Genomic DNA, 22,986 nt, shown 5'->3' with positions numbered 1-22,986 from the left:
GACACCTAGTGTGAGAGCAATTCATCATTGCATATAACACGAACTTACTCTTCTCCGATTTGCCGCGAAGGAAGCTCCCTGACTAAACGTGACAACAATTTTTTTGTTTGACGTCACTTCGGCCAGCAAAAGTGATACAAAACCATCAGATTTCGAGACTTGTTTCTTTCAACCCTTTTTCAACTGCATATCTGAAAAATGGAAAATGATAGAGGAATGAAGGGGGCTACGCAGGAAACGCAAAAACTTCCAGCTTGTTCCACCGAACTAGACTACTGCCTGCACAGTCACTTTTGTAAACGCGAGATAAAAAGCGAGCGAGATATCAGTGACGCACGCGACGCAACCGCTCCAAAACTTACTAATGGTCCTGGTGTCCGTAGTCTTATCGACGTAGCTTATTTCGAAATAAATTTTTGTAAGATCGGGGAGGGGGGAGAGGTCAAAAGCATTTTGAAAAAAACAGAAACCCGAAGAAGTTCACGTGTATTTGAAAATGAAGAAAATCTGTCATCAATGCTTCGAAAAAGAAATGGCGAAAAAAAGAGGGATTGAAAAAGAAACAAAGTAAAATATTTATCACATAAAAGTTTCTAAAATTGATTTACTCGTTATACTTAAAATATTGTCGTCGTCGTCTATAGGATCAAATTCTTCAGTTGGAAATCCATGAAATACTTGATCTGGGCGAATGAGGTCTAGTATGAAAATCAATTTTTGATCGATTGTCTCCAACATTTTGGAATACTTCACTATTTATCCATTTTCTGAAGAGTGTGTTAAGTTCCGTAACTTTTAGAAATTTGAATAGATAGTATGGAAGTTACAAAATTATTTTTGTCAATTCTGAAATCAAATAATGATCAGTTCCAAACCAAGAGTTTGAAACTTTTAGGGTCGAAATAAAGAGTGACTCTCTTCCCATCTCGTTTTCTGATCACATCATAACAGTTGTCATCACTTAAATTGATATCTTCGGGGGGTATGATGCACTGCAATCTGAAAAATGGAAGAAGTTTGGTAACTATAGGATTTGCTGGTGCAACTCCTCATTAGAACAGAACTGCCAGAATCATAATTTTGAAACAAATAGACCCGAAGTAGTTTTGATTTGTACCAGTTATTATCAGGCAGTTCTGTTTACAGGTAGCGTCGATACTGGTTTAATTTTTAGAAAGATACAATTCTGATAGTGAGCTTTGCCAGTTTTTTCTTCGGTCGAAAATTCGGTTTTTTTTTTCGAAAAAAAAACTAAGTTATTATCGATTTATTGTTTGAAGAATGAGATCATCACAAAATGTCAATACACTGTATGATTTTGAGAGAGAGAATGAACACTAGAGACAATTAAAACTAATTAAAAATAATAATGAAAAAGTGACATGAAAAGGGAATTATTTTACATTTTTATTTTCAAATGTTATTCAAGAGAATCGCTCCATTGACGGCATTCGGATGGATGGAAGGGATTGACGGGTGGCAAGCATTAGTTTACGCTGGAAATCATTATGTGCTTATTTGAATTTATATTTTTCTTGTAGATCAAATTACGGGCTTCATTTTTGTAGTTGACAACTTTTCGAAAAACTAACCTGTTCATGATGTCCAGCTTTAATCTTCTCGATCACAAACGCCACAATCAATGCCCATGCCTTCCGCACTGTTTCACTGCGGCACCTGTAAAATTGAGAAGTGGACGGGTTACTAATTTTTTCTGCAAATTTGAATAAAAACCCAAACTTCGGCCACCAAACCTAAATATTCAGAATCAGCGTGACGAGAGCTTTCGAATGAGTATAATCATGACTAGGTTTGCTTTCAATTGAGTCCTATCACGAAACTACGGTTTGCGCCTTTAAATTGGATTACTGTAGTTTTCGCGGTGAGACCCAATGGAGAGCAAATATACTTTTCTGAAAGCTCTTTTCACGCTAAATCTAATGGTATAAGTTTGGTATCCAAATTTTGGATTTCTAGGCCACGCCGACCCATTAAGAGGAAAAAGGTCACCAGGCTGTAAATTATACTTACCTCCGATCTCCCCATTCCAGTGTGCAATCAATAATCGTCTCGGCTACAGTATTCCACAGTTTTCCCGTCAACTCTCCACGGAGCACTTTTGCATGAACCCGCCCGATTCTCATCAATTCATTTGTGACATTATCCAAATGGTCGAGATTCTCAACGACTTGATCGATCAACTCGGCCACCGCTTTGCAATGAGCTTTTATGAAATTGTCACGGTTTTGGAACTTCGGCGGCAGCTCCACTTGTTTCATTTGTTCTTTTACCTAAAAAAAAGGCGCAAAAATGATATTTTTTAGTCTGATGCTCTATAAACCCAAAACTAGGCCACCAAACCTATATAATCAAAATCAGCGTGACGAGAGCTTTCAGAAAAGTATAATCATGCCCGGGTTTGCTCTCAATTGGGTTTCACCACGAAACTACGGTATGCGCCTTTAAATTGGGTTACTGTAGTTTTCGTGGTGAGACCCAATTGAGAGCAAACCTAGTCATGATTATACTTTTCTGAAAGTTCTCGTCACGCTGAATCCAACGGTTTCCCTGTAGTAGCCTAGTTTTTGGTTTCTAGGCTAATAACTCACCATCAAATTCTTAAAACACAGTCGATGATAGATACTTGCTCCGATGACTGTCGGTCCTTTTGTAGTGTACACTTGTCGCCAGAGAGCACGTACCAAATGAATCTGGGCACATGTTAAGGGAATCAGTGTGGTTGTTGTGGTACGGCCGCTCATTGATTGCACAAACTGGAAGAATTTGTAGTCTTAGAAAAATTCTGACCTAGAAACCCAAAACTCGGCCCCCAAACCTATGCCATTAGGTTCAGCGTGACGAGAGCTTTCAGAAAAGTATAATCATGCCCGTGTTTGCTTTTAATTGGGTCTCACCACAAAAACTACAGTAACCCAGTTAAAAGGCGCATACCGTAATTTTGAGTTTTCGTGGTAAGACCCAATTGAAAGCAAACCAGGGTATGATTATACTTTTCTGAAAGCTCGCGTCACGCGGAATCTAATGGAATAGGTTTGGCGGCCTAGTTTTAGGTTTCTAGGCCACCGTGAGGAAAACTCGGTCAGGAAAGTTTAAAGTGGTGTAACTCAACGAGTTTTAGAGGTTTTTCCGTGATTTTTGGTCAGAATCTTCTAGACGTCCTAAGAATTAAAAAAAAACAATTTTAACTAACCTGAACATTGCTCTGTCTCCTCTGAGCAATCACATTCTGCCGGGCCTTCTCACTAGCCGATAGTCGCCTCGTACTCACTGACACCTCGTCGTCGAAACACAACACTGGCTCGATTTCCGGTACCGTATTCATTTTCGGTGGGGTGTCCCAATCGATAATTGGCGGTGGGACAATGGAATTGGAAGTGGACGAAGACTCGCCGGATTCGAATGTCACTTTTCGCGGCTCTTGTGTCTCGAATGAGATTTGGACCTAAAGAAAGCGGGGATTAGGGGCAAAAGGGCGTGGCTTCGGGGGCGGAGCCCAATTTCTCACCTCGGGAATATCAAAGCGAAGTTGTTTTCGGACGGTTCGTGGTGTTGGGTTTGGTGTCGTTTTACTGAAATATTAATGATTTCGGAGAGAACTCGACTCGAAGGTTGAAAGACGAATTTTTGTTTAAAATTCTACGAATTCCGGGAAAAATAATAAATAATTCATTTTTGGATTCCCTCCAGAACGTCTAAAACTGCAGAAGATAACTGAAAAATATGAAAAATTGGCCTAAAAATTGTTTTTATGGTTCACGGTCGAGTTTTCCACCTGGTGGCCTAGAAACCTAAAATTCGGCCACCAAACCTATTACATTAGAATGAGCGTGAGAAGAGCTCTCAGAAAAGTATAATCATGCCCGGGTTTGCTCTCAATTGGGTCTCACCACGAAAACTACAGTAATCCAATTTAAAGGCGCATACCGTACTTTCGTGGTGAGACCCAATTGAGAGTGAACCCGGGCATGATTATACTTTTCTGAAAGCTCTCGTCACGATGATTCTGAATTTATAGGTTTGATGACCGAAGTTTGGGTTTCTAGGCCACCAGGAGGGAAATTGGGTTATGAAGCTGATTTTGATGTTGCAGACGTTAAAAATAGATATTAATGTCAGATTTTTTGGCTTCAAGAATTTGTTATTCCCTAATACTTTCGAGGATTATTCATGCGGATTATTTTCCTTAAATAAAATAAGTTTTTGTCACGTATACTCAAAAAATGAACGTAAAAAAGCTAACAAAAATTGCACGGCCGAGTTGCAAAAATCAAATAACATCATAATTCTTTTCGATCGCAGAATTTAATGCACCATGCAATAAAAATTCACGTTGCCATTGACACCTTTTTCTTTTCAAAATTGACGTGGCCTAACTTTTCGTAGGGTGTCCTAAAAAATCTTTAGGCTATGCAGTGCCTACAAAAAGTTCAAAAACCTGAAGTCCTTCTTTCGGGAATCGTGGAATTCCTGATTTAATCGAAAAATCCGAATCCAAAATTCTAGACTCATTAATTTTTTATTTCCATCATTTTCAGAACCAAAAATGATAACAAACTTGATTTTTCAGTCTGATGGCCTAGAAATCCAAATTTCAGCTATCAAACCTACATATTCAGAATCAGCGTGAAAAGAGCTTTCAGGAAAGTATAATCATGCCCGGGTTTGCTCTCAGTTAGGTCTCACCACGAAAACTACAGTAACCATATTTAAAGGCGCATACCGTAGTTGCCTGGCGAGACCTAATTTAAAGCAAAACCGAACATGATTATACTTTTCTGAAAGCTCTTTTCATGCTGAATCTAATGGTATAGGTTTGGTGGCCTAGTTTTGGGTTTTTGAATTTCTAGGCCACCCCGAGCCATTAAGAGGCCACTAGGCTGAAAAACCCCCAGGTTTTCAGCTTTTTCAGTGATTTTTGGCTTGAAAAACTCCAAATTTTTCAGAGAATGAAAAAACTCACGTCGACCTCTCCATGACAACTTCCAAATCGGGCGGTGCCACCGGAAACACTTCTGCCGAATTGGAATGTCGTAGAAATGATTCCCTCCTTGCATCCAACATCACTTTTATCTGCGGTTCCTCGAAAAAATTCTCGAAATCTGGATTCTTTTTGTTGGAATTGTTCGAGGAGGAGGTGATGCTTCCCGTGGAGTACGATTTTCGTTTTCCGTTTCGATAGGCTGGAATTTTTCGAAATTTGTTGAAAAATTTTTATTTTCGATTTTTGTGTTAAAGAGGAATATTGCAGTTTTTATCAATTTTCAACGTTAGGTTCGAAATTTACGGAGTCTATTTGACATATTTAGGATTTTTTAGAAGGCTTGGTGAGATTTTTTGAAAATTCGGTGTTTGCGTACTTTCTCAACTACAGTACCCCAAAAAATTCAAAAATTCACGGAAACTCTAATAAAAAAGTTTCTAGACTGACATTTTGCAAGGAATTTAAATATGTAAACTATTTTTCTTAAAAATAGAATTTGAGACTTTGAAAAAAATTTTCCCAAATATTTTTTTCAACATTTTTGAAGATAACTCTTATTTTCTGTTTGTTTGCAGTTCAAATTCATATTCCTCGCAAAATTTCACTCCGGGCACTATTTTTAAGCCAACCTACATCTTCTCTCGCGATTTTCGGTGTTTGCGTACTTTCCCAACTACAGTACCCCCAAAAATTCAAAAAATTCAAAAAAATCGTAGCGCTTCCAGAAAAAGACGTTTTTAGACCCAAACTTTACGGAGAATTTGAATTTTTAATTCAATTCTCTCTAGAAAAAATGCCCCCACCTGCCAAATCATCGGGTTCCGTGTTATTCCTCCGAATGTTCGATGACCGCCACTTCCGGATTGTGTTCGTCTTTTTGTCAACTATCCATTCCCATATTTTTTGCATTATATTTTCTGAAAATTTAAGTATTCAAATTTTCAGATATCAGAGGAATCAAAAAACCAAAAAAAACGTCACACAGACACGAAAAAATCGTGGAATTTTTAATTTTTCAAAAAAAAAATCAGAATTTCAAATAGACGGAAAACATCAGAAATCTTTAAAAAAAAGAGAAACTGAGAGATAGAAGTCATAAAATTTCTCGTTCCATCATAACGGGGGGTCCCAACTAGTGTTCTACACAAGAAAAAAACGAAAAAATAGAAAAAAACATTGGTGGCCGAGTTTTTCTCATGGTGACCTAGAAATCCAAAACTAGGCCACGAAACCTATACCATTAGATTTAGCGTGATAAGAGCTTTCAGAAAAGTATAATCATGCCCGGGTTTGCTTTCAACTGGGTCTCACCACGAAAACTACAGTAACCCAATTTAAAGGCGCATACCGTAGTTTCGTGGTGAGACCCAATCGAGAGCGAACCCGGGCATGATTATACTTTTCTGAAAGCACTCGTCACGCTGATTCTGAATATATGGGTTTGATAACCGAAGTTTAGATTTCTAGGCCACCAGGGGGGATATTAGGTTAGGAAAACTGACAAGAGGAGTTTTAGGGTATTTCTCGAGATTTTTTGACTGAAATATGTAAATTTTTGTGACTTGCAGAGGAAAGAAGAACGTTTCTACTTGTCCTTCAGAAAAATGTAAAAACATATGCAAAAAAAAGAAATAAGTAAAAAAAGAGAGTGACTATTTTTGTTAATACCTTCTCCCCCTTCTCTCCTCCCAGCTCAAAACATCACTTGACGTGATTTTTTGTGACAGAATCTTCAAAAAGAAAGAAGAAGAGAAAAAGATAGAATCTCTAAAGTTCATGCACTCGAAAATACTCTTGAATTCCTTTTTGTGATTGATGGGAGATCAAAAATCAGTTAATAATTTTTTGATACATTAAAGCTGGGGAGAAAAATTGAAGAATTCCAGACAATTTGAACCAAAAAACATTTTTTAACTTCATAACCCAATCTCCTTTCTGGAAACGCAAAACTAGGTTTTCTACACAAGAAAACTCGAAAAAAAGTTAGTGGCCGACTTTTTCTCCTGGTGACCTAAAAACCCAAACCTCGGCCATCAAACATATAAATTCAGAATCAGCGTGACGAGAGCTTTCAGAAAAGTATAATCATGTCCGGGTTTGCTTTCAATTGGGTCCCATCACGAAACTACGGTATGCGCCTTTAAATTGGGTTACTGTAGTTTTCGCGGTGAAACCCAATTGAAAGCAAACCTGGTAATGATTATACTTTTCTGAAAGCTCTTCTCACGCTGAATTTAATGGAATAGGTTTGACGGACTAGTTTTGGGTTTCTAGGCCACCACGTGGTAAAGTCGGTCAAATAAGCTGTAACGCAGCGAGTTTCTGAAGGTTTTGGTAGTTTTTGGATTTAAATAACCAAGTTTTTCAAAAATCCAGGATCTCAGTTATTGTGTTCAAGAAGAAAAAATAACATAACCTTAAATAACGGATAATTATAAAAATTCTAATATTTATGTGTACAATAATGAAAAATGATCAAGCGACTAGATTCATCATACATTTTTTAATGAGTTTCAAAAATCTCGGTGTAGCCTAGAAAACCAAAAACTCCACCTAGGCCATCACCACCTACGAGGGGGGAACACTGAGCCACGAAAAATCGAAAAATAGATAAAAAGTGAATAAATCATCCGTCGAGAAGCTGCACACACACACATATCAACACATATCTCTCTCTTTCTCGACAAGTGCAAAGAGAGAGAAATATCTTCTTCTTGTGGTCCCCCCACTTCTGAGAGACCCGGAGACACTGATCGTTAATCAATCGAGATGGTTGTTTACACCCCGTGAAACGACGGGCGGGGCGGTCGAGACACTTTTCACCGCAAATTGGCGTTGGGATAATTTATTGAGGTGGCCTAAAAATATACCTTAAGCCTAAACCTAAATTTAAAATAAGCCTAATCCTAGATTTAATTAAGCCTAAGCCTAAGTGTGCTCACAGAGGTAGAAAGTGCGTAAGTTAAGACTGAAGGATGTGTGTGTGTGTGCCCTCCCATCACAGCTGTTTCTCTTCTAAGAGACGGGGATCGATTGACAGTGGTGTGGCTGAGAGATATGGAACACAATATAGAGCTCGGAGAAGGTGACACCTGCAGAGATAGGTAGAGAGGAAACTCTTTGGCTCCAGGACGTTTGGAAACTTAAAATGTGAAGTTTGCCAAGTTTCCTTCTCAAATAGCGTATCGTATCAAAAATGTATTGGTTGTAGTTGACCACTTTTGAATAGCTCCGCCCGCTTTTGAGATATGCGCCTTTAAAGATAAAGGGATACCTTGCTCAAAACGCTAATATCTCAAAAATAAGCGGAGCTATTCAAAAGTTGTCAACTAATAGAATAGCCTACACAAAATTTGCTACAATTCACTAATTGACAATTTCTTGATGGCTGTTAGGTTTAAAGAATTAGGCTTAGCTTAAAGAATTTTAGCTTAGAGGTGAGGGAAGGCTTATAAAGCTTAAGTTTGGGTTTCAAGGTCTTAGGCTTTGGCTTGAGGACGTTTCAAAACCGCTTAGTTCCACCACTTTAAACTTTCCTGACCGACTTTTCCCACCAGGTGGCCTAGAAATCCGAAACTAGACCACCAAACCTATTTCATCAGATTCAGCGTGAAAAGAGCTTTTAGAAAAGTATAATCATGTCCGGGTTTGCTTTCAATTGGGTCTCGCCACGAAAACTACAGTAACCCAATTGAAAGCAAACCTAGTCATGATTATACTTTTCTGAAAGCTCCCGTCACGCTGATTTTGAATATATAGGTTTGATGACCTATGTTTGGGTTTCTAGGCCACCAGGTGGGAAATTGGGCTATAAAGTTTGACAGAAAGAGCAATTTCATTGTTTTTGGCTCAAATTGTCTGGAACACACCTGATGGCCTAAAAATTCAAAATTAAGTCACCAAGTTTATTCAGAGTGATGGCACAACGCCGCGAACCAAAAATAAATAAAAATAACATCCGGTTTGCAGGTTGCGAACCCCATCAATCCCCGGGAAACAAACAGATGTCTCATCTCATAACCCATCAAAAATTGGAGAGAGTAACAACACAAAAAGGATTCAAAAGTTGAAGAGCACAGAGAAACAATTGAGTGGGGTGGTACTAAAAAGAGTGGAGATTCTGACGTCATCACAGGTGACTCCTCTTCTACTCAGTTACTTTTGAACCTGACAGAGGGAAGATGAAAGGAGAAATGTTTCTCCCGTGGTGTGAAGTTACTAGAAGATACTTTAGTTATCGCTATCTATCTCTTTTGAGTGATATAATTGATTGAGAAAAGAAAAAAAGAAAAGAAAACGATTTTTGGGGGAAAAAGAATCGAACCAGGCGAGCGTGTGCGGCGTCGGGCGCCCTAGATCACTCGACTACCGGGGGCATCACAGGTAAAACGCCAGGGAGCCATAAATGGGCCATCGATGGCTAAAGTGCAATATGGGCAAAATATGGCTCATCGATGCCCCATTTGTGACTCATCGAAAAAGATCAATGGATATCCAGATGGGCCATTTATGACACATTTTTCACCCATATTGTCTTCATCCATTTTTAATCCATTGGCGCGGATGAGTGAGTGAATGCGTCAAATATGGGCCATCGATGAGCCATATTTTGCCCATATAGCACTTTAGCCATCTCTAGCCCATTCATGACTCCCTGGCGTTTTACCTGTGATTCCGCCGACAATGGTGAGAGGGCGTAGAGGTGGTTGGTGTTTTTGGGAGTTTGGCGGGCGTCTCTCTGGGTGCAATTAAACCACATTTTATAAAAATTTACTTTACTTTTTACTATACATTTACATAAAACAACAGTATAGCCTTGAATTGAAATTAACGAAAAGGATTCAGTTTCCGGAGTCGTAGCAGCTAACGCTCTCCTCTCTCGATATGCTCTCGCTTCTCGAGTCGTTTCGCCCAATGACAGTCCAAATCGTACGGCTTATCATCAACCAGATAGAATTCTCCATTTGGCAATGGGCGGTTACAAGTGTTGCAAGTGAAACAACGTGGATGCCAGTGACGATCCAGAGCCAAAAGGCACGTGTCGACAAGAGTTTCCATGCATCCGGAGCACTTTGGATTGTATTTCTGGGCGAAGCATTGGACACAGTAAGCGTGGTTGTCGGCTGCCTGGAAATAGTAAAAGTTTAATTATTTTTTGAAAAGTTATACCTCAAAAAATGAGAAGAATTGAAAGTTAATAATTTGGAAAGGCGATATCTCAAGAAGTGGGCAAGATACATAAAAGTTATTAACTAGTAAAATTATCTACGTGAAATGTTCTACATTTTATTACTTAACAACTTTTTGATAGCTCCGCCCACTTTTGAGATATGCACTTTTAAAGTTGAGAGTGGGTCTGGCGGTGAACCGGCCGACAAGAGAGGCTTGGAGAGACGCAGAGAAGTCAGACACCCTCGCTTCTCTGCGTCTTTTTTGACGTTTCTGTGTTTTCCAGTGTTGTTTTATAGTTTTCTTAGCAAATTTCACAAAAAATACGTTTTCTGATGAAAATTTTGATAATCAGACTGTTACCCGCTTATACTCTACCACCTTTTTGACTTATATCTTTTCCAACACCTGTATATCACTAGCTTTTGCAGATAATAAAAAATTGTCAACTAACAAAATAATCTACGTAAAATTTGCTACATTTTGTTAGTTGACAACTTTTTAATAGCTCTCATAGGTAGGGCGTTACGAGGCTTCAAAGTTAGGGCCCCCCGCGAAGACAAGGGGAGAGGAAGGAGAGACGCAGAGAAGTCAGACACTCTCGCTTCTCTGCGCGCTCTCTTCCTCTCTCTCTCTCTCTCACTACATCTTTTCTCCTACCGAATCCCATACCTGGAAAGTCTGCTTAATCGGACGTTTACACGACGAACAGCAGAAATGATCCGGGTGCCATAACCGATTCATGGCAACCAACGCCTCACTGCCAATCGATTGATGACATTGTCCACATAGACGACGATCGATGCTTCTATCCATTTTTTTGAGAGAACGAAGAAGAATACGTGGCTGAAACAAATGAGTGGTTATTTATAGAGCAAAGATAAGGATCTGGCACGTGGATAGTTCACGGCGTTCTTTTTTGTGCATTTTTGGGCTGAAATCCACGTGGAAAACCTTAAAATACCTTCGGGTGGTCACGGGAACATCTGAAAATCCTTTTAAAAGAAAACAAAAAAAGTTGCGCTCCCACCAAAACTCGAACCCCTAACCTATTGTCTACTGGCCTATCTCGTTACCAGTTGAGCTAACTGGGCGGGAGCGGCGGTGCGGAACAGAGGGTTGTGATAAAGGTGGTGGTGTTCCGAAAAAATAAATTTCCGACAAAGATTTTCAAAAAAAAATCGCGGGCTGAAACGCATGTGCGGCAGGGAGTTGTGGGCGGAGCTTAAACTGCAAGGATTTAATCAACGTTTTAGCTGTATATTTGCATATTTTTCATGGTTAATCAATTAAAATCTTTGTTTCAATAAAATTGTTCTTAAAACTCTGCTCGTTAAAAAATCAGTTGGAATTTCGAAATATCATCTGCGCCGCTTGCAGTTCAAGCTCCGCCCACAACTCCCTGCCGCACTTGTGTTTCTGGACACGATATATTTGTTTTGAAAATTTTTGCCGAAACTTTATTTTTTCACAGGAAAGTATTAAAACAATTTTTCCGCTCGGAGACCATTTCGAATAACACCAACCGACAAATGTTCGCGAATCGATGATAGAGACAAGTTTATACTATTTTTTAACCAATGACCTCCTATACCCTTATCACAGAACCGCGAGTCGTAAAATCACGGAAACGCGCTCCGTTCCACAACAAAAAATGATTTGGTACAGTGACTATTAAAAATATAAATTCACAACACTGCGCAGCATGGCTGTAAAGGCGCATCAAATTGTTCGAATGGGTCTCGCAGCGAAAACTTCTTACTGTAGTTCATTCGTTACTTTAGTTTTCTCTTCTCGTGAAATGAACAATAAAAAAGAACTATTTAATAAACCATTTTTTGAAATTGATTTTATTTGACAAATTCATGAGGAACCCTAAAACATTAACTACAGTAAGAAGTTTTCGCTGCGAGACCCATTCGAACAATTTGATGCGCCTTTAAAGCCATGCTGCGCAGTGTTGTGAATTTATAATAGGATTCTAACGTGTATTTTCCGCATCTTTCAATGTAAACGCGCACGCAACACGACTCGGAAAAAAACATTTGAATCTGTTCGTTGCGGACCTTACGCCCGAGCTTTATTAACTATTGAGCCAGTTCAACCACCCCATCCCACAGTACTCCACTTATTACGGGGGCTTCTTCGTTTTTCTTCTACATATAATTAATTACTTCCTTGTTGAACCGCCCATTATTTGTTGCTCTTCCATTCCGTCCTCCTATCCTAAACACACTAATGAACGGTTACTCTTATTGCATTGCATACACATACTCCTCTCTCTCCTTCCTCTTATCTTTTTGGCCCCCTCTCCATCCTTATTCGGTTAGGTCAATTTACATACTACTCATTTTTCTTATGTTTTACTCCTACGAATTCTCTTATTCAGCAAGAAAAGTGGTCAGATGACATGTCATGGGGATTTTCAGTCATCCAAGTTTTCTTAGAATCAGTTTTTTTTTGTGGTTATATTGGATATAAGTTTGTTTTGCTCTTTAGATTCAAAATCAAAATTGAATTTTCACATGTTTTGATTAAATTTGAATATAAAAGCAAATCACGGGTAGCTTTGTAATTTTCTTTTTTTTTCATTTGTACCAGTCATTTCTGAATAATTTCACTTTTCACGGTCACAAGCCTCAAAGTAACCTTGTCTGTACGTTCTGTCTGTAACCTCGGAAAACGTGATTCACTCTATCATTTTGTTATGGTTACTTGGTTATTCTCGTCTTCTCTTTTTGCAACCTTTTTCTTTCCTAATGTTTCTGCAACGTTTGCAATAAATCAAATGTTTATAAACGAAGCCATCTAGGTGTTTTGTAAATAAACCGCTTGAACATTTTACCAAGACCAGGCCTGGGCCTTTGGGCCTTGCTATCCCGGATCGGGGCATGACATTTATGGTTTTAACATACAGTACCGCTCGAAAGTATTTTAAGATTTGCCTTTTTCAGTTGAAAAGGTCGGATCTTTGAGATTGTGTCATGGTCATACTTATTGTCCCATCAAGTAGATTTTTAATAGATCATACAGATCAAAAGTAGAGCTCCATTTTTGTAGTTAACAACTTTTTTGTATGGACACTCCCTAGAGAGTTATGGTCATTTTAAGGGGACAGCTCAAAAATCGCACTGTTTTGCACTGCCAAGAGTCGATTTGAGGGAGAAGTTACTTCGACGCTATGTAACTTGCTAGGGAGTGCCCGTACAGAAAAGTTATCAACTACAAAAATAAAGATCTACTTTTGATCTGTATGATCCATTTAAAATCTACTTGATGGGACAATAAGTATTACCATGACACAATCTCAAAGTTTGGCGTTTTCAACTAAAAAAGGCCAAACTTAACTCATAACCCTTCACTCCCCTACTTTGCCGCTTGAAAACTTAAAAATAGCTCTACACACTCGTTTCAGATCAGGGTTGAGTGGAATCCCGCCTTTCTCCTTCCGCTCAACTATTTTTTTCAAAAGCCTGCAGAGTTATCATAAAGTCTTCAAACATGAAAATGTAACCCAAATATGAAACAGGAGATATAAGTTGTCAACAGGAATCTCAACAATGATATATACCTGCAGACTTATTAGCTCAACACAGTTTTGACAACTGCGCTCCACTAAAATCCCCCTTGAGAAATGGGACTATTTCTCTGACAAGGGAACCTCAAGAAGTTTGGAATCGTTTCAAATTACTACCAGGTATTAAGGACAACTTAAATAGGCATATCCAAAATTTTCGTTTTGTGCTCGCCACTTGTCGCTGAAGAAAGCGTCTCTAAGTCTTACGCCTGTATTTATAAACCATCCCCGGGCTTTTGCAGTGCGTAATCTGACTTTTTGAAACGGTTTTTGTCAGCGACAAGTGGCGAGCACAAAACAAAAATTTGGGATATGCCTATTTAAGTTGTCCTTAATATCTGGTAGTAATTTGAAACGATTCCAAGCTTGCGACCTCTGAAGGTTCCCTTGTGAGTCTCTCAATTTTGCACACAATTCTGTTTGATTTTGGTGGAGCGCGGTTGTAAGAAGCTAGACGTGCTGATACCTAAAAAGTCCATAAGTTTGCCCAAACCATTAATCCTTGATGCCTGTCTCTCTCTCTCTACTCCTCAAATCTCAAATTCTTCCTGCTCCCCGAATGCTTCTTCTCATCAAAAATGTGTTTGGTAATGAGGTGTTGCTCTTTCTCACTCTCTCCTCAACTCCCTTCTATTTCCTTTCATCTCATCAATTGCTCTCGCCCTCAATTCTCAAATCAAACATTACTTTTCTTTCTCTCTCTCTCTCTCCCTTCCTCTTTTCATATAAATAAAATGCCCTTACAACAATCCGTCTTTCGCCTCTTCTCATTTTTCCTGGAGACATGTATCATGGGTTCTCCTTTCCCTCCCTTTCCTCATCTAACAATCCGACCCGTCTGCCCAACCAACAAAATAAAATGAGAACCTTTTCTGAAGTCGCCCTTTGTCTCATTGTACACATTTCTTTTGCTGCTGCCTTCCAAATTAGTAGTTTCCAGGTTTACTAACATTTTTTGCTCATTTCTAATTCATTTTTGAAAGTATTTGATTGGAAATTGTGTCAAACAAGTACGGTCAAAGTTAGCATGTTTAATTTTACTATTTGTACAAATTCTGTTTAATACGTGTGTGACTGGAATTGATGACTTTCAGAAGATTTTCTTCAGGCTACCAATTTAGTAGTTTGCAGATTTACTAACATTATTGAGCATTTTAAGAGATTTTTGAAAGTATTAATAGAAAAGCGCGTAACTAGCTTAAAACTTAATTTTACGAGGTGAAAAATATACCAAAATGTAGATCTCAGCGAGTTCTTAATCTTTTATATGATAATAGACGGCTAGTCGTTAGTTTGCCACAGGTCGTGAAAAACTGCTAAAAGCGCAAAAATGGTCAAAAAAGTCATTCTAGCCCGATGAATGTTCGCAAACATGAATTCCATTGGAAACTCCAGTTAGTGGTTTAAAACTGGAAGAGCATTTGCTGAAAAATTCGCGACTTAGGTATTCCCAATATTCTAACAATCACTGCGCTACCGATAGTTGGAAAATGTAGAGATAGGTTGTGGTAGGCACTTTGGCAGATCGTGTGTCTCTCGTAATAAGCTTAACCATATGAAAAGTTGGACGGCTCATAACTCGGTCCAGGGGAACATTTTGCAGATTTTTATTGCAGATTTGAAATTCTCAGGGTCAAAAGTACCAAATTTATAGAAAAAGTTCAACTCGCCTCGTCATGTACTTCCCTTGTAAGGTGGACCTATGCAAACGCGTTGAGACTACAATTTTGCTTATATTGTTTAAAACTTAATTTGCACTACTTTATATCTTTTGTGAACTATCCAAAATTTGGCCTTTCTTGATAATATTTCTTCTCAATACAATAAAATTCTTCATTTTTGAACCAAACATTTTAGTTATGCGATTCGGAATATTGTGGGTATTGAGCTGCTTGACAGTAAGCGTTTCGGCTAACGGAATGGCCAGAGTCAAACTCTGTGAATTTCAGATCTCCACTCTAAATCCGTATACCGTAAAAACTGTAATAGAAGCGCCCCTTTATTAGAGGCGCCCCTCTAATAGAGGCGCCCCCTGATAGTCGCTTTGAATAATAGTGGCGCACCCTCTAATAGAGGCGCCCCCTTAATATGCTTGAGATATTTTTCTGTTTTTCAATCATTCATTTTCAAAGTTCGTGAAAAAAAAACAATTAAACCTAACTTTTTTGTTCAAAGTACTGCAAATTTCAGGATATTTGAGTAATTTTGCCAGAAAAATGTTAGTTTGATTGAATATTAATGACTTAAAAGTTTTAAAAAATAGCCAAACGGGCAGGTTGAAAAATAGAGGCGCACCCTCTATTAGAGGCGCCCCTGTAATAGAGGCGCACTTTCAGAAGGGGGTTGAAAAATAGAAGCGCATGCGCCTATATTACAGTTTTTACGGTATTTATAGTAACCACTCCTAACTTCTCCTACATACATATCCCATTTCCATTTTTCACCAATTCATCATTTCCTTCTCCTTCTTCTTCTCCTTTTCAATTTCTCTCCCTCCCTTCTCTAAATTTTTGTCTATTGTTCATGTTTGTATGTATCTATGTTTTGTGTGTCTCCTTTTTCCCAGTACATTCATATATTTATATGTTCCCGTTTTTCGTTTCCTTTTCACTTCATTCCCTTCTTTTGCCTCTTCTACGAATACTTTTTTTTAACATCGTACAATTTTTGACCGTAGAGACCGTTTGAATAGTTTAGGTTGTTGTTTTACTCTAAGGTTTAACCAAATTTAGTCTTGAGCTGCTCTTACTCACAACGGAACGTCATGAAATCAGTTTGGAAATATGAGATGTGACTTATATCATTGGAAAGCTGAGAAAACGCTGATTCCAAATATATATTCAGTTTTCGCCCTCGAGGCATGGTATACGAGAAAAAGGAGCTTCAAAATTAAAGAAAACTGATTAATTATTACACTCTCTCCACATAATCATTATCCGGATATCTGTCTGTCTGTCTATCCGGATCTTCAGTTACAAAACTACACTTTAACCCTCAAATTTGTTACTTTGACAAAATAAAACCAAACATAGATAACTCTTATGTCAAACTCAATGACCACGATGGTTTGGCGTCGCCTGTCTATTCCAATAAGTCCAGTCACAAGAATTTATTTATTCGTAGTAACTCTGATCACTTTTACAATTTTCAATATCATCCATAAGTTTTGAACTTTTACAATTCAAATCCAAATTTGCTAGTTGTAAGATGTGAGTCAAATAATCCAAGTGTCCGGATACCTGGCTACCTAAACTGTATATAGCCTGTCAGCTCTCTCCCACCCGTATGTTGTCTGTGAACACGTTTTGATCAAAATGAGCAGTATGTTTAGTTAGTTTGTGCATCCTATTCCAAATCGTCTCACGTTTTCGAAAGTATTGGAAACTATCCAAGTTTTCAATTACATCAGTTTAATTAGGTAGCTAGTCACTAGATGTTTGTCTGTTTATCCATTTGTTCAAACACTTTTTATGTCTACGGGTACATCTTGAACACAATTTTCCTATTTACAATTATGAAACTGTATTAATATCGGTCTGTCTATTCGTTTATCCAGATATCTTGCAATGACAACATCTAGATCTTTTTCTATGTTTTTTCTTCAGAAAATTCCCATAAATCCAAATTTTCCATGGTAACTCTCCGTAGCCTTCCTCTCCATCTTCTTCATTTTGCAATTGTTTCCATCCTCCTCCAACCATAAAATTGCACCATTTTTCTCCCTGTAACATCAGCAGCAATAAACTCTCCGAATATTTATTATTTGATACGTTGTGTGTCAGAAGAGCGGGGAGAGGGGTCGTCGAGAACAATTCAGAGAGAGAGATGTCATCATGACACAACATTCTTTTTTTCTTTTCTATGGTTGTGTTTTGTGCCCCTTGTATTTCTAGACAAAAATCGATTGGCGACTTATTTTTGGGGAGAGAGTTAGTTCATAGCGTAGATGTTAGGTTATACATGTTGATTTATACATTTCGATCGTTTTTTCTGAAACTTTATACAATCTATACCTTTTTTTCAACGGAAACTTTACCGGTCGTCGGTTTGCACCGTTTTAATCAAAAGTAGGCGGTTTTTGCAAGATTTGTACACCATCAGGTTATAGAGAATGTCAGACACGCACTCCAAATGCATTTTTACAAGTTTCAGTTTTTAGTGTTCGGCATTCCTTGTGCAGGGCGATGTGGCTCATACCATTTCTGATACGAACGGTTTGGCTGGTGGTAGAATCATAGGCATGCCATGCTTCTAAACTTTCTCAGCTTTAACGTTTTAGGGCCTGCATTAATGCACTTTTCTGAGAAATGCGTTTTCCACCTCCTTTTCTTCAGAAAAAAGTAGTTCCCAACTAAAATCCTGATAGAAATCTCACGACACACACCACCATTCATTATGTTTCTTGTGTGAGTGAGTGTGTGTAATGTTCAGTTGGGTCAATATCCTTCTTATATCCCTCCATTCACTTCCCGCTATGTTATTTTGAGGTGGAGATATCAAGACCACATTCTGGACGCTTTACTTGTTTAGTTTTCGTTTAAAACAGGATTCTTCTAAAATCACTCTTTAGCTAGAGGTCGTAAATTCATTTCCAGTGAGTTTGAGTTGCTAAAAATGGTGGTCTTGGAGATTTTTAAAATTTTCTTTTTTGAACGTTACCGTTTGACGTGTTTCTATAAAATATGAATTTTCGAGTTTTGGGGACTTATAATGTCCTAAAACAGCGGACCTATCCAAATTTTCACCCAAAATTGCGGTTTTTAGTTGAAATTTATCAATTTTGTGAGTGTGTCATGGTAATACTGGTTGTCCCATCAAGTAAATTATGTATAAACCATATATAACAAAGGTAGAGCTTCATTTTTATAGTTCAAAACTTTTTTGTACGAGCAATCCGTAGAGAGTTATGGTCATTTTGAGACGTCAGCTCAAAAATCGCACTATTTTACACTGAAGTTGGTCGATTTGAGGGATAAATTACTTTGTCGTTATGTAACTCTCTAGGGAGTGTCCGTACAAAAAAGTTGTCAACTACAAAAATGAAGCTCTATCTTTGCTATGTATGGTTTAAACACAATTTATACTGTAGGTGCGTCGTTACTTCTTTTTGTAGGTTTTCACCTCTTTTTTTGGGTTTTTAGGCAGTTTTGCTCAGTTTTTGGAGCTTTGACCGTGTTAGGTCCCCTTTTTTGTTAGTTTTTCGAGCTAATCCTCTAGGCGGAAAAAAATCTTAAACCTGTTCGGACAGTTCTGTGCTTCTAGACCGCGGAATCCATTATTCTCTTTACTTCCAACAACCACTTCCTATTTCGTCACCCATTTTCCAATTCCTTATATCTATTCTCCCTCTTCCTTTCTCCTCCATCCTCAATACTTTCCTTTACTTCTCAAACAAATCAAATTCACACTATTCCCTATTGAAAAAGGAGAACGAGTGACATATAGATAGACATCAAACCCACTTTCTTCATTCAAGATTCTCTTCTCTCTCTCTCTCTCTTCAATATCTCGTGTAATTTTTTGTTGTTTTCTCAACACAAATTCTTTCTGACCAACCCCAATCAGTCTGCCACCAAAATAATGATGACATGCAAAATGTGTGTGAGTGAGTGAGTGTGTGAGCGGGCGACACAATTTATCGACTTTTTCCAAATTTTGGGATTCTAACGTTGTTTTTCCATGGAAGTTTTCAAATTTATTGAAAAAAAATATTGGTTTTTCTTTGTTATCTTGTTCTATTGATTGCTGCAAACTACTCGAGAATTTGGCCCCAGATACTTTCAAGCCCGTAGATTCCGAATCTGAAATCAAATTATACTAAATTCCTCTGTGAGCCGAGTTATGACGTTGGAAAAGTAGAAAACCGCGTGTCACACGGTAAAAGCTTAAGTATAGAGAAAGTTTGACGGGTCATAACTTAACTCGGCTCACAGAAGGATTCAGCAGAATTTTATTTTAGATTCGGAATCTACGAACTTGAAAGTACCAAGGCTCACATTCTTGAGTCGTTTGTAGCATCTCCACACCTTCATGTAGTTATCACAATAAGTTTTCATTTGAACAATGGAAAATTTTACCGTTTACTAATTTCCCACTTCCTCAAATTTATGTTTTTCCTGTAGATCTAGCTGTAATCTCCATGTTTATAGTTGACAATTTTTAGATATCTCTCAACTCTTAGAAGTTATGAGCCTTTAAATTGTCTGCTTCTCTGCGCCCTCTCACCTCCGTGTTTCTCTTTCCCTCAGGTTTAATGACGTGTCTTTAAAGCTTTGGCGCATTTCTCAAAAACCTGCAGAGCTATCGAAAAACGGTCAATTACAAAAATCGAGACTTTAATAAGAAAACTCAAAATCTGCCATTGTGGTGCTTGCTTGTAGTGTTAACAACGCATCTAATTTTGTTTGAAATTCCGCTTTGCTGTCATGAGAATAATGTTTTTCGACTGCTTTGTCTGGTGCACCTCTGGAGCGCTCTCCATATCTGTATACACTTCCGTATGTCTTGAAGCCCAACTATCAGAAGCGTTTTCATCAACATTTTTTGAAATTTCATGTAAACTGAGCTGTCTATCAAAGGCGTGCCAGACCCTGGTTGGATATCAGAATAGTTCCGTTATTATAGGACGTCAGAGTCTCGAAACCTCGAAAATGTAATTACTATGAAAACGCTTCAAAGGAACGTCAGATAATGTTAATCTCATCCGTCTCACGTATAGTAATTCTTTTTTTTTCTTGTCTGGCGCGCTCGATGCGCTTTTTGCACTTAAGTACCAAACTATAAAAACTTGGAAATTTGGTGGGATGGGTCGCTGGTGCACCTCTGGCGCGGCTCTATTTATAACGACTCTTATGAATTTCTTTCAAATTTCCCGCCATTTCTCTCCCTTTTACCCTTTTTTTATTAATTTTCGAAAAATTCCTTCCTCTCCTTCCTCCCCCGCTGTTTCCCCTCGACTGATAATGGACACATACGTACTTTTTGTCTTCCCTCTCTGTCTCTCTCCTGATGACGTCTCTCTCTCTCTCTATGCTCCAATTCTCTTATCTACCGTATGACTCATCCGCCTCCGGTCGCTATATGAATTGTTGCAGTAATGTATAGCCAGTATACTGTAGCATAATCGAAAAATGAAATTGAAAAAAGTGAAAATTTTCAGATGCGGATTACTGTAATGGCGGCAGCTGAGAGGAGCACAAGAGCAGACAGGTGTAATGGAATCGGTGAGTCGAGGAGGCTGGCGTGACGTTGACGCGTTTTTGGAAAACTGATTAGAAGTGTTGTCTGGGGCGTCGTGTACGCGTCTTTTTGAAAAATGTGTGGCTGGCGCGCCTTGCGCGCGTTTTAGGACGTTAGAAAAACACTCAAGCAGCGTTAGCTGGGATGCCTTTGGCGGATTTTTGAGCGTTAAACAGATGAAATGAACATTGGCTGGCGCGACTCGGACGCGTTTCCATAAAAATTGAATTTCCTAGGTTTCGGGACTCTAACGTTCCAAATTTCCACTCAATGGCGCCCGAGGCGCCCCAGACAAAAATTTGTTTTCATGTTTCACAGTAAATTTTGAGACTGGTGCACCTTTGACGCGTTTTCACTAAAATTGAGAATCGCCTAATTAGACGCGTCTTTGACCCATTTAAGCTGAGGAAAATGTGACTGGGGCACCTTCAACGCGTTTTCACGCATTTTTTGAGTTGCGGACATCTAGACACCCCGATAAACAGACAGAGACACACATTTCGGTTTTTTTGGGAAAAAACATATTGCGAAATACATTTTCCGTCTCTCTCTCTCTCTCTTCCCTCGTGTGAGTGAGTCAACAGAACTAGTCTACTGTGGCTGGTGGCTGGCGAAGCCTCTGGTAAACACCTGCCAGCCAGCAGCTGTGTGTCTGAAAATAGAGAGAGAGCTGAAAATTTTATTTTTTTTTGCAGGATAATGATGATGTGACACGGCTACTGGATTTGGACGGATGGAGAAAATAGGTTTGTGAATTTCAAAAAAAAATCTTGTCTTATCAGTTGAAAGAAACGACAGAGGAAAGTTGGCACAGTGCCAAGTGTTGTGAAATTGGACAAACAGACACACAGAGGGACAAGGCAGGGTGATTTTGGAAAGGACACACAGACAGACATTTATGGCGCGCCTTGGACATGTTTGTGTTAGAAAATGAAAAAATTGAGAGGCATCTGGACTGACAGACAAGAGAACAACAATCAAGAAGGGTTTCACTGGATTCTTAGGCTTGTCAAAACGTGAATACTCAGGCTTAAACTTGACTTTCAAAAAAATATATAAAAGATGGAAGTTTTAATACCATAATAGAAGAAACGGTACGTTTTCTGAAACTTTTATATCAGTTTTGTCAAGTTCCATGGTATTCTTAGGACGGTTAAGAACTTGAAGTCTAGACTTAACTTTTTTAATTGTTGAAAAGTGAACATCTGGTAACCATGACGGATGGAAAGATAAGAGACGGTATCTCACTAGAATATTACATAAGCCAGACCTAGAATCGATTCACATTCAAAAATTTTTAGTAGACAAATTCGACTTCTTGAAGTAATTGGACATCTACACACTCGAACTCACAGACGGACATAGAAAACTTATAGAATTAACAGAAAATAGAAAACTTTGCTTAGACATGGGAATTGTGAGAATGGAAGTCTGCAGTTATAGCGCTCTAAAACATTCAAACTTTAATCAAAAAGTTTGAATTGTGTCTGAGATCAGGTGAGAAGATAGGTAAGGTATCTATAGCGTTAGGCTCAACTGGTAAAATGGAAATCTGAAATTTAAAGTTTTGACTAAGGCCAAATTCCATCAAAGTTGCCACCTAGTATTTTAGACGCGTTAATTTCTTGAACATTTTGAAACTTTGGATCTTATCCAACTAAATAAAATGACCATATTTTCAATAAAACTAAAAAATCTGTTAAGACCGGGTAAAGGAATATCCTTTATCCAAATAAAAACTGGCTGGTGTACCTTTGACGCGTTTTCATAGAAACCGTAAAACATGTGTTTTCAAGGTTTGGCTAGTCCTAAAATCACGGATTTATCTATATTGGTGACTGGCGCGCGTTTCACGCGTTTTGACGAATATTGAGAATTGCATAACTAGACGCGTCTTTGACACTTTTTTTTTGCTGAAAAAATGATTGGGCGCATGCAACGCGTTTTCACCCATTTTTGACTTACGGACATCTAGACACCCCCATAAACAGACAGAAAC

General features: G+C 38.5%; 2 protein-coding genes across 2 annotated transcripts; both read right to left on the bottom strand.

The window, feature by feature from the left end:
* Window positions 1–1,424: 1,424 nt before the first annotated feature.
* GCK72_000071 (uncharacterized protein) lies at window positions 1,425–5,911 on the bottom strand (the record flags this gene model as incomplete). The annotated part of the gene is made up of 8 exons (XM_053722248.1): window positions 1,425–1,496; window positions 1,593–1,677; window positions 2,032–2,291; window positions 2,610–2,774; window positions 3,212–3,463; window positions 3,527–3,590; window positions 4,982–5,201; window positions 5,806–5,911. 8 exons carry the CDS (start codon window positions 5,909–5,911, stop codon window positions 1,425–1,427), a joined length of 1,224 nt encoding a protein of 407 aa, XP_053590893.1.
* Window positions 5,912–9,865: 3,954 nt separating this feature from the next.
* GCK72_000070 (uncharacterized protein) lies at window positions 9,866–10,987 on the bottom strand (the record flags this gene model as incomplete). Its single annotated transcript, XM_003095534.2, has 2 exons — window positions 9,866–10,129; window positions 10,844–10,987. 2 exons carry the CDS (start codon window positions 10,985–10,987, stop codon window positions 9,866–9,868), a joined length of 408 nt encoding a protein of 135 aa, XP_003095582.1.
* Between the last annotated feature and the right edge of the window lie 11,999 nt (window positions 10,988–22,986).

The sequence above is a fragment of the Caenorhabditis remanei genome, chromosome I (genome assembly GCF_010183535.1).
Source record: "Caenorhabditis remanei strain PX506 chromosome I, whole genome shotgun sequence".
Classification (NCBI taxonomy): Eukaryota; Metazoa; Nematoda; class Chromadorea; order Rhabditida; family Rhabditidae; genus Caenorhabditis; species Caenorhabditis remanei.
The sequence above is the reverse complement of the archived record's forward strand: the minus strand, read 5'-3'. Positions and strand labels throughout refer to the sequence as shown.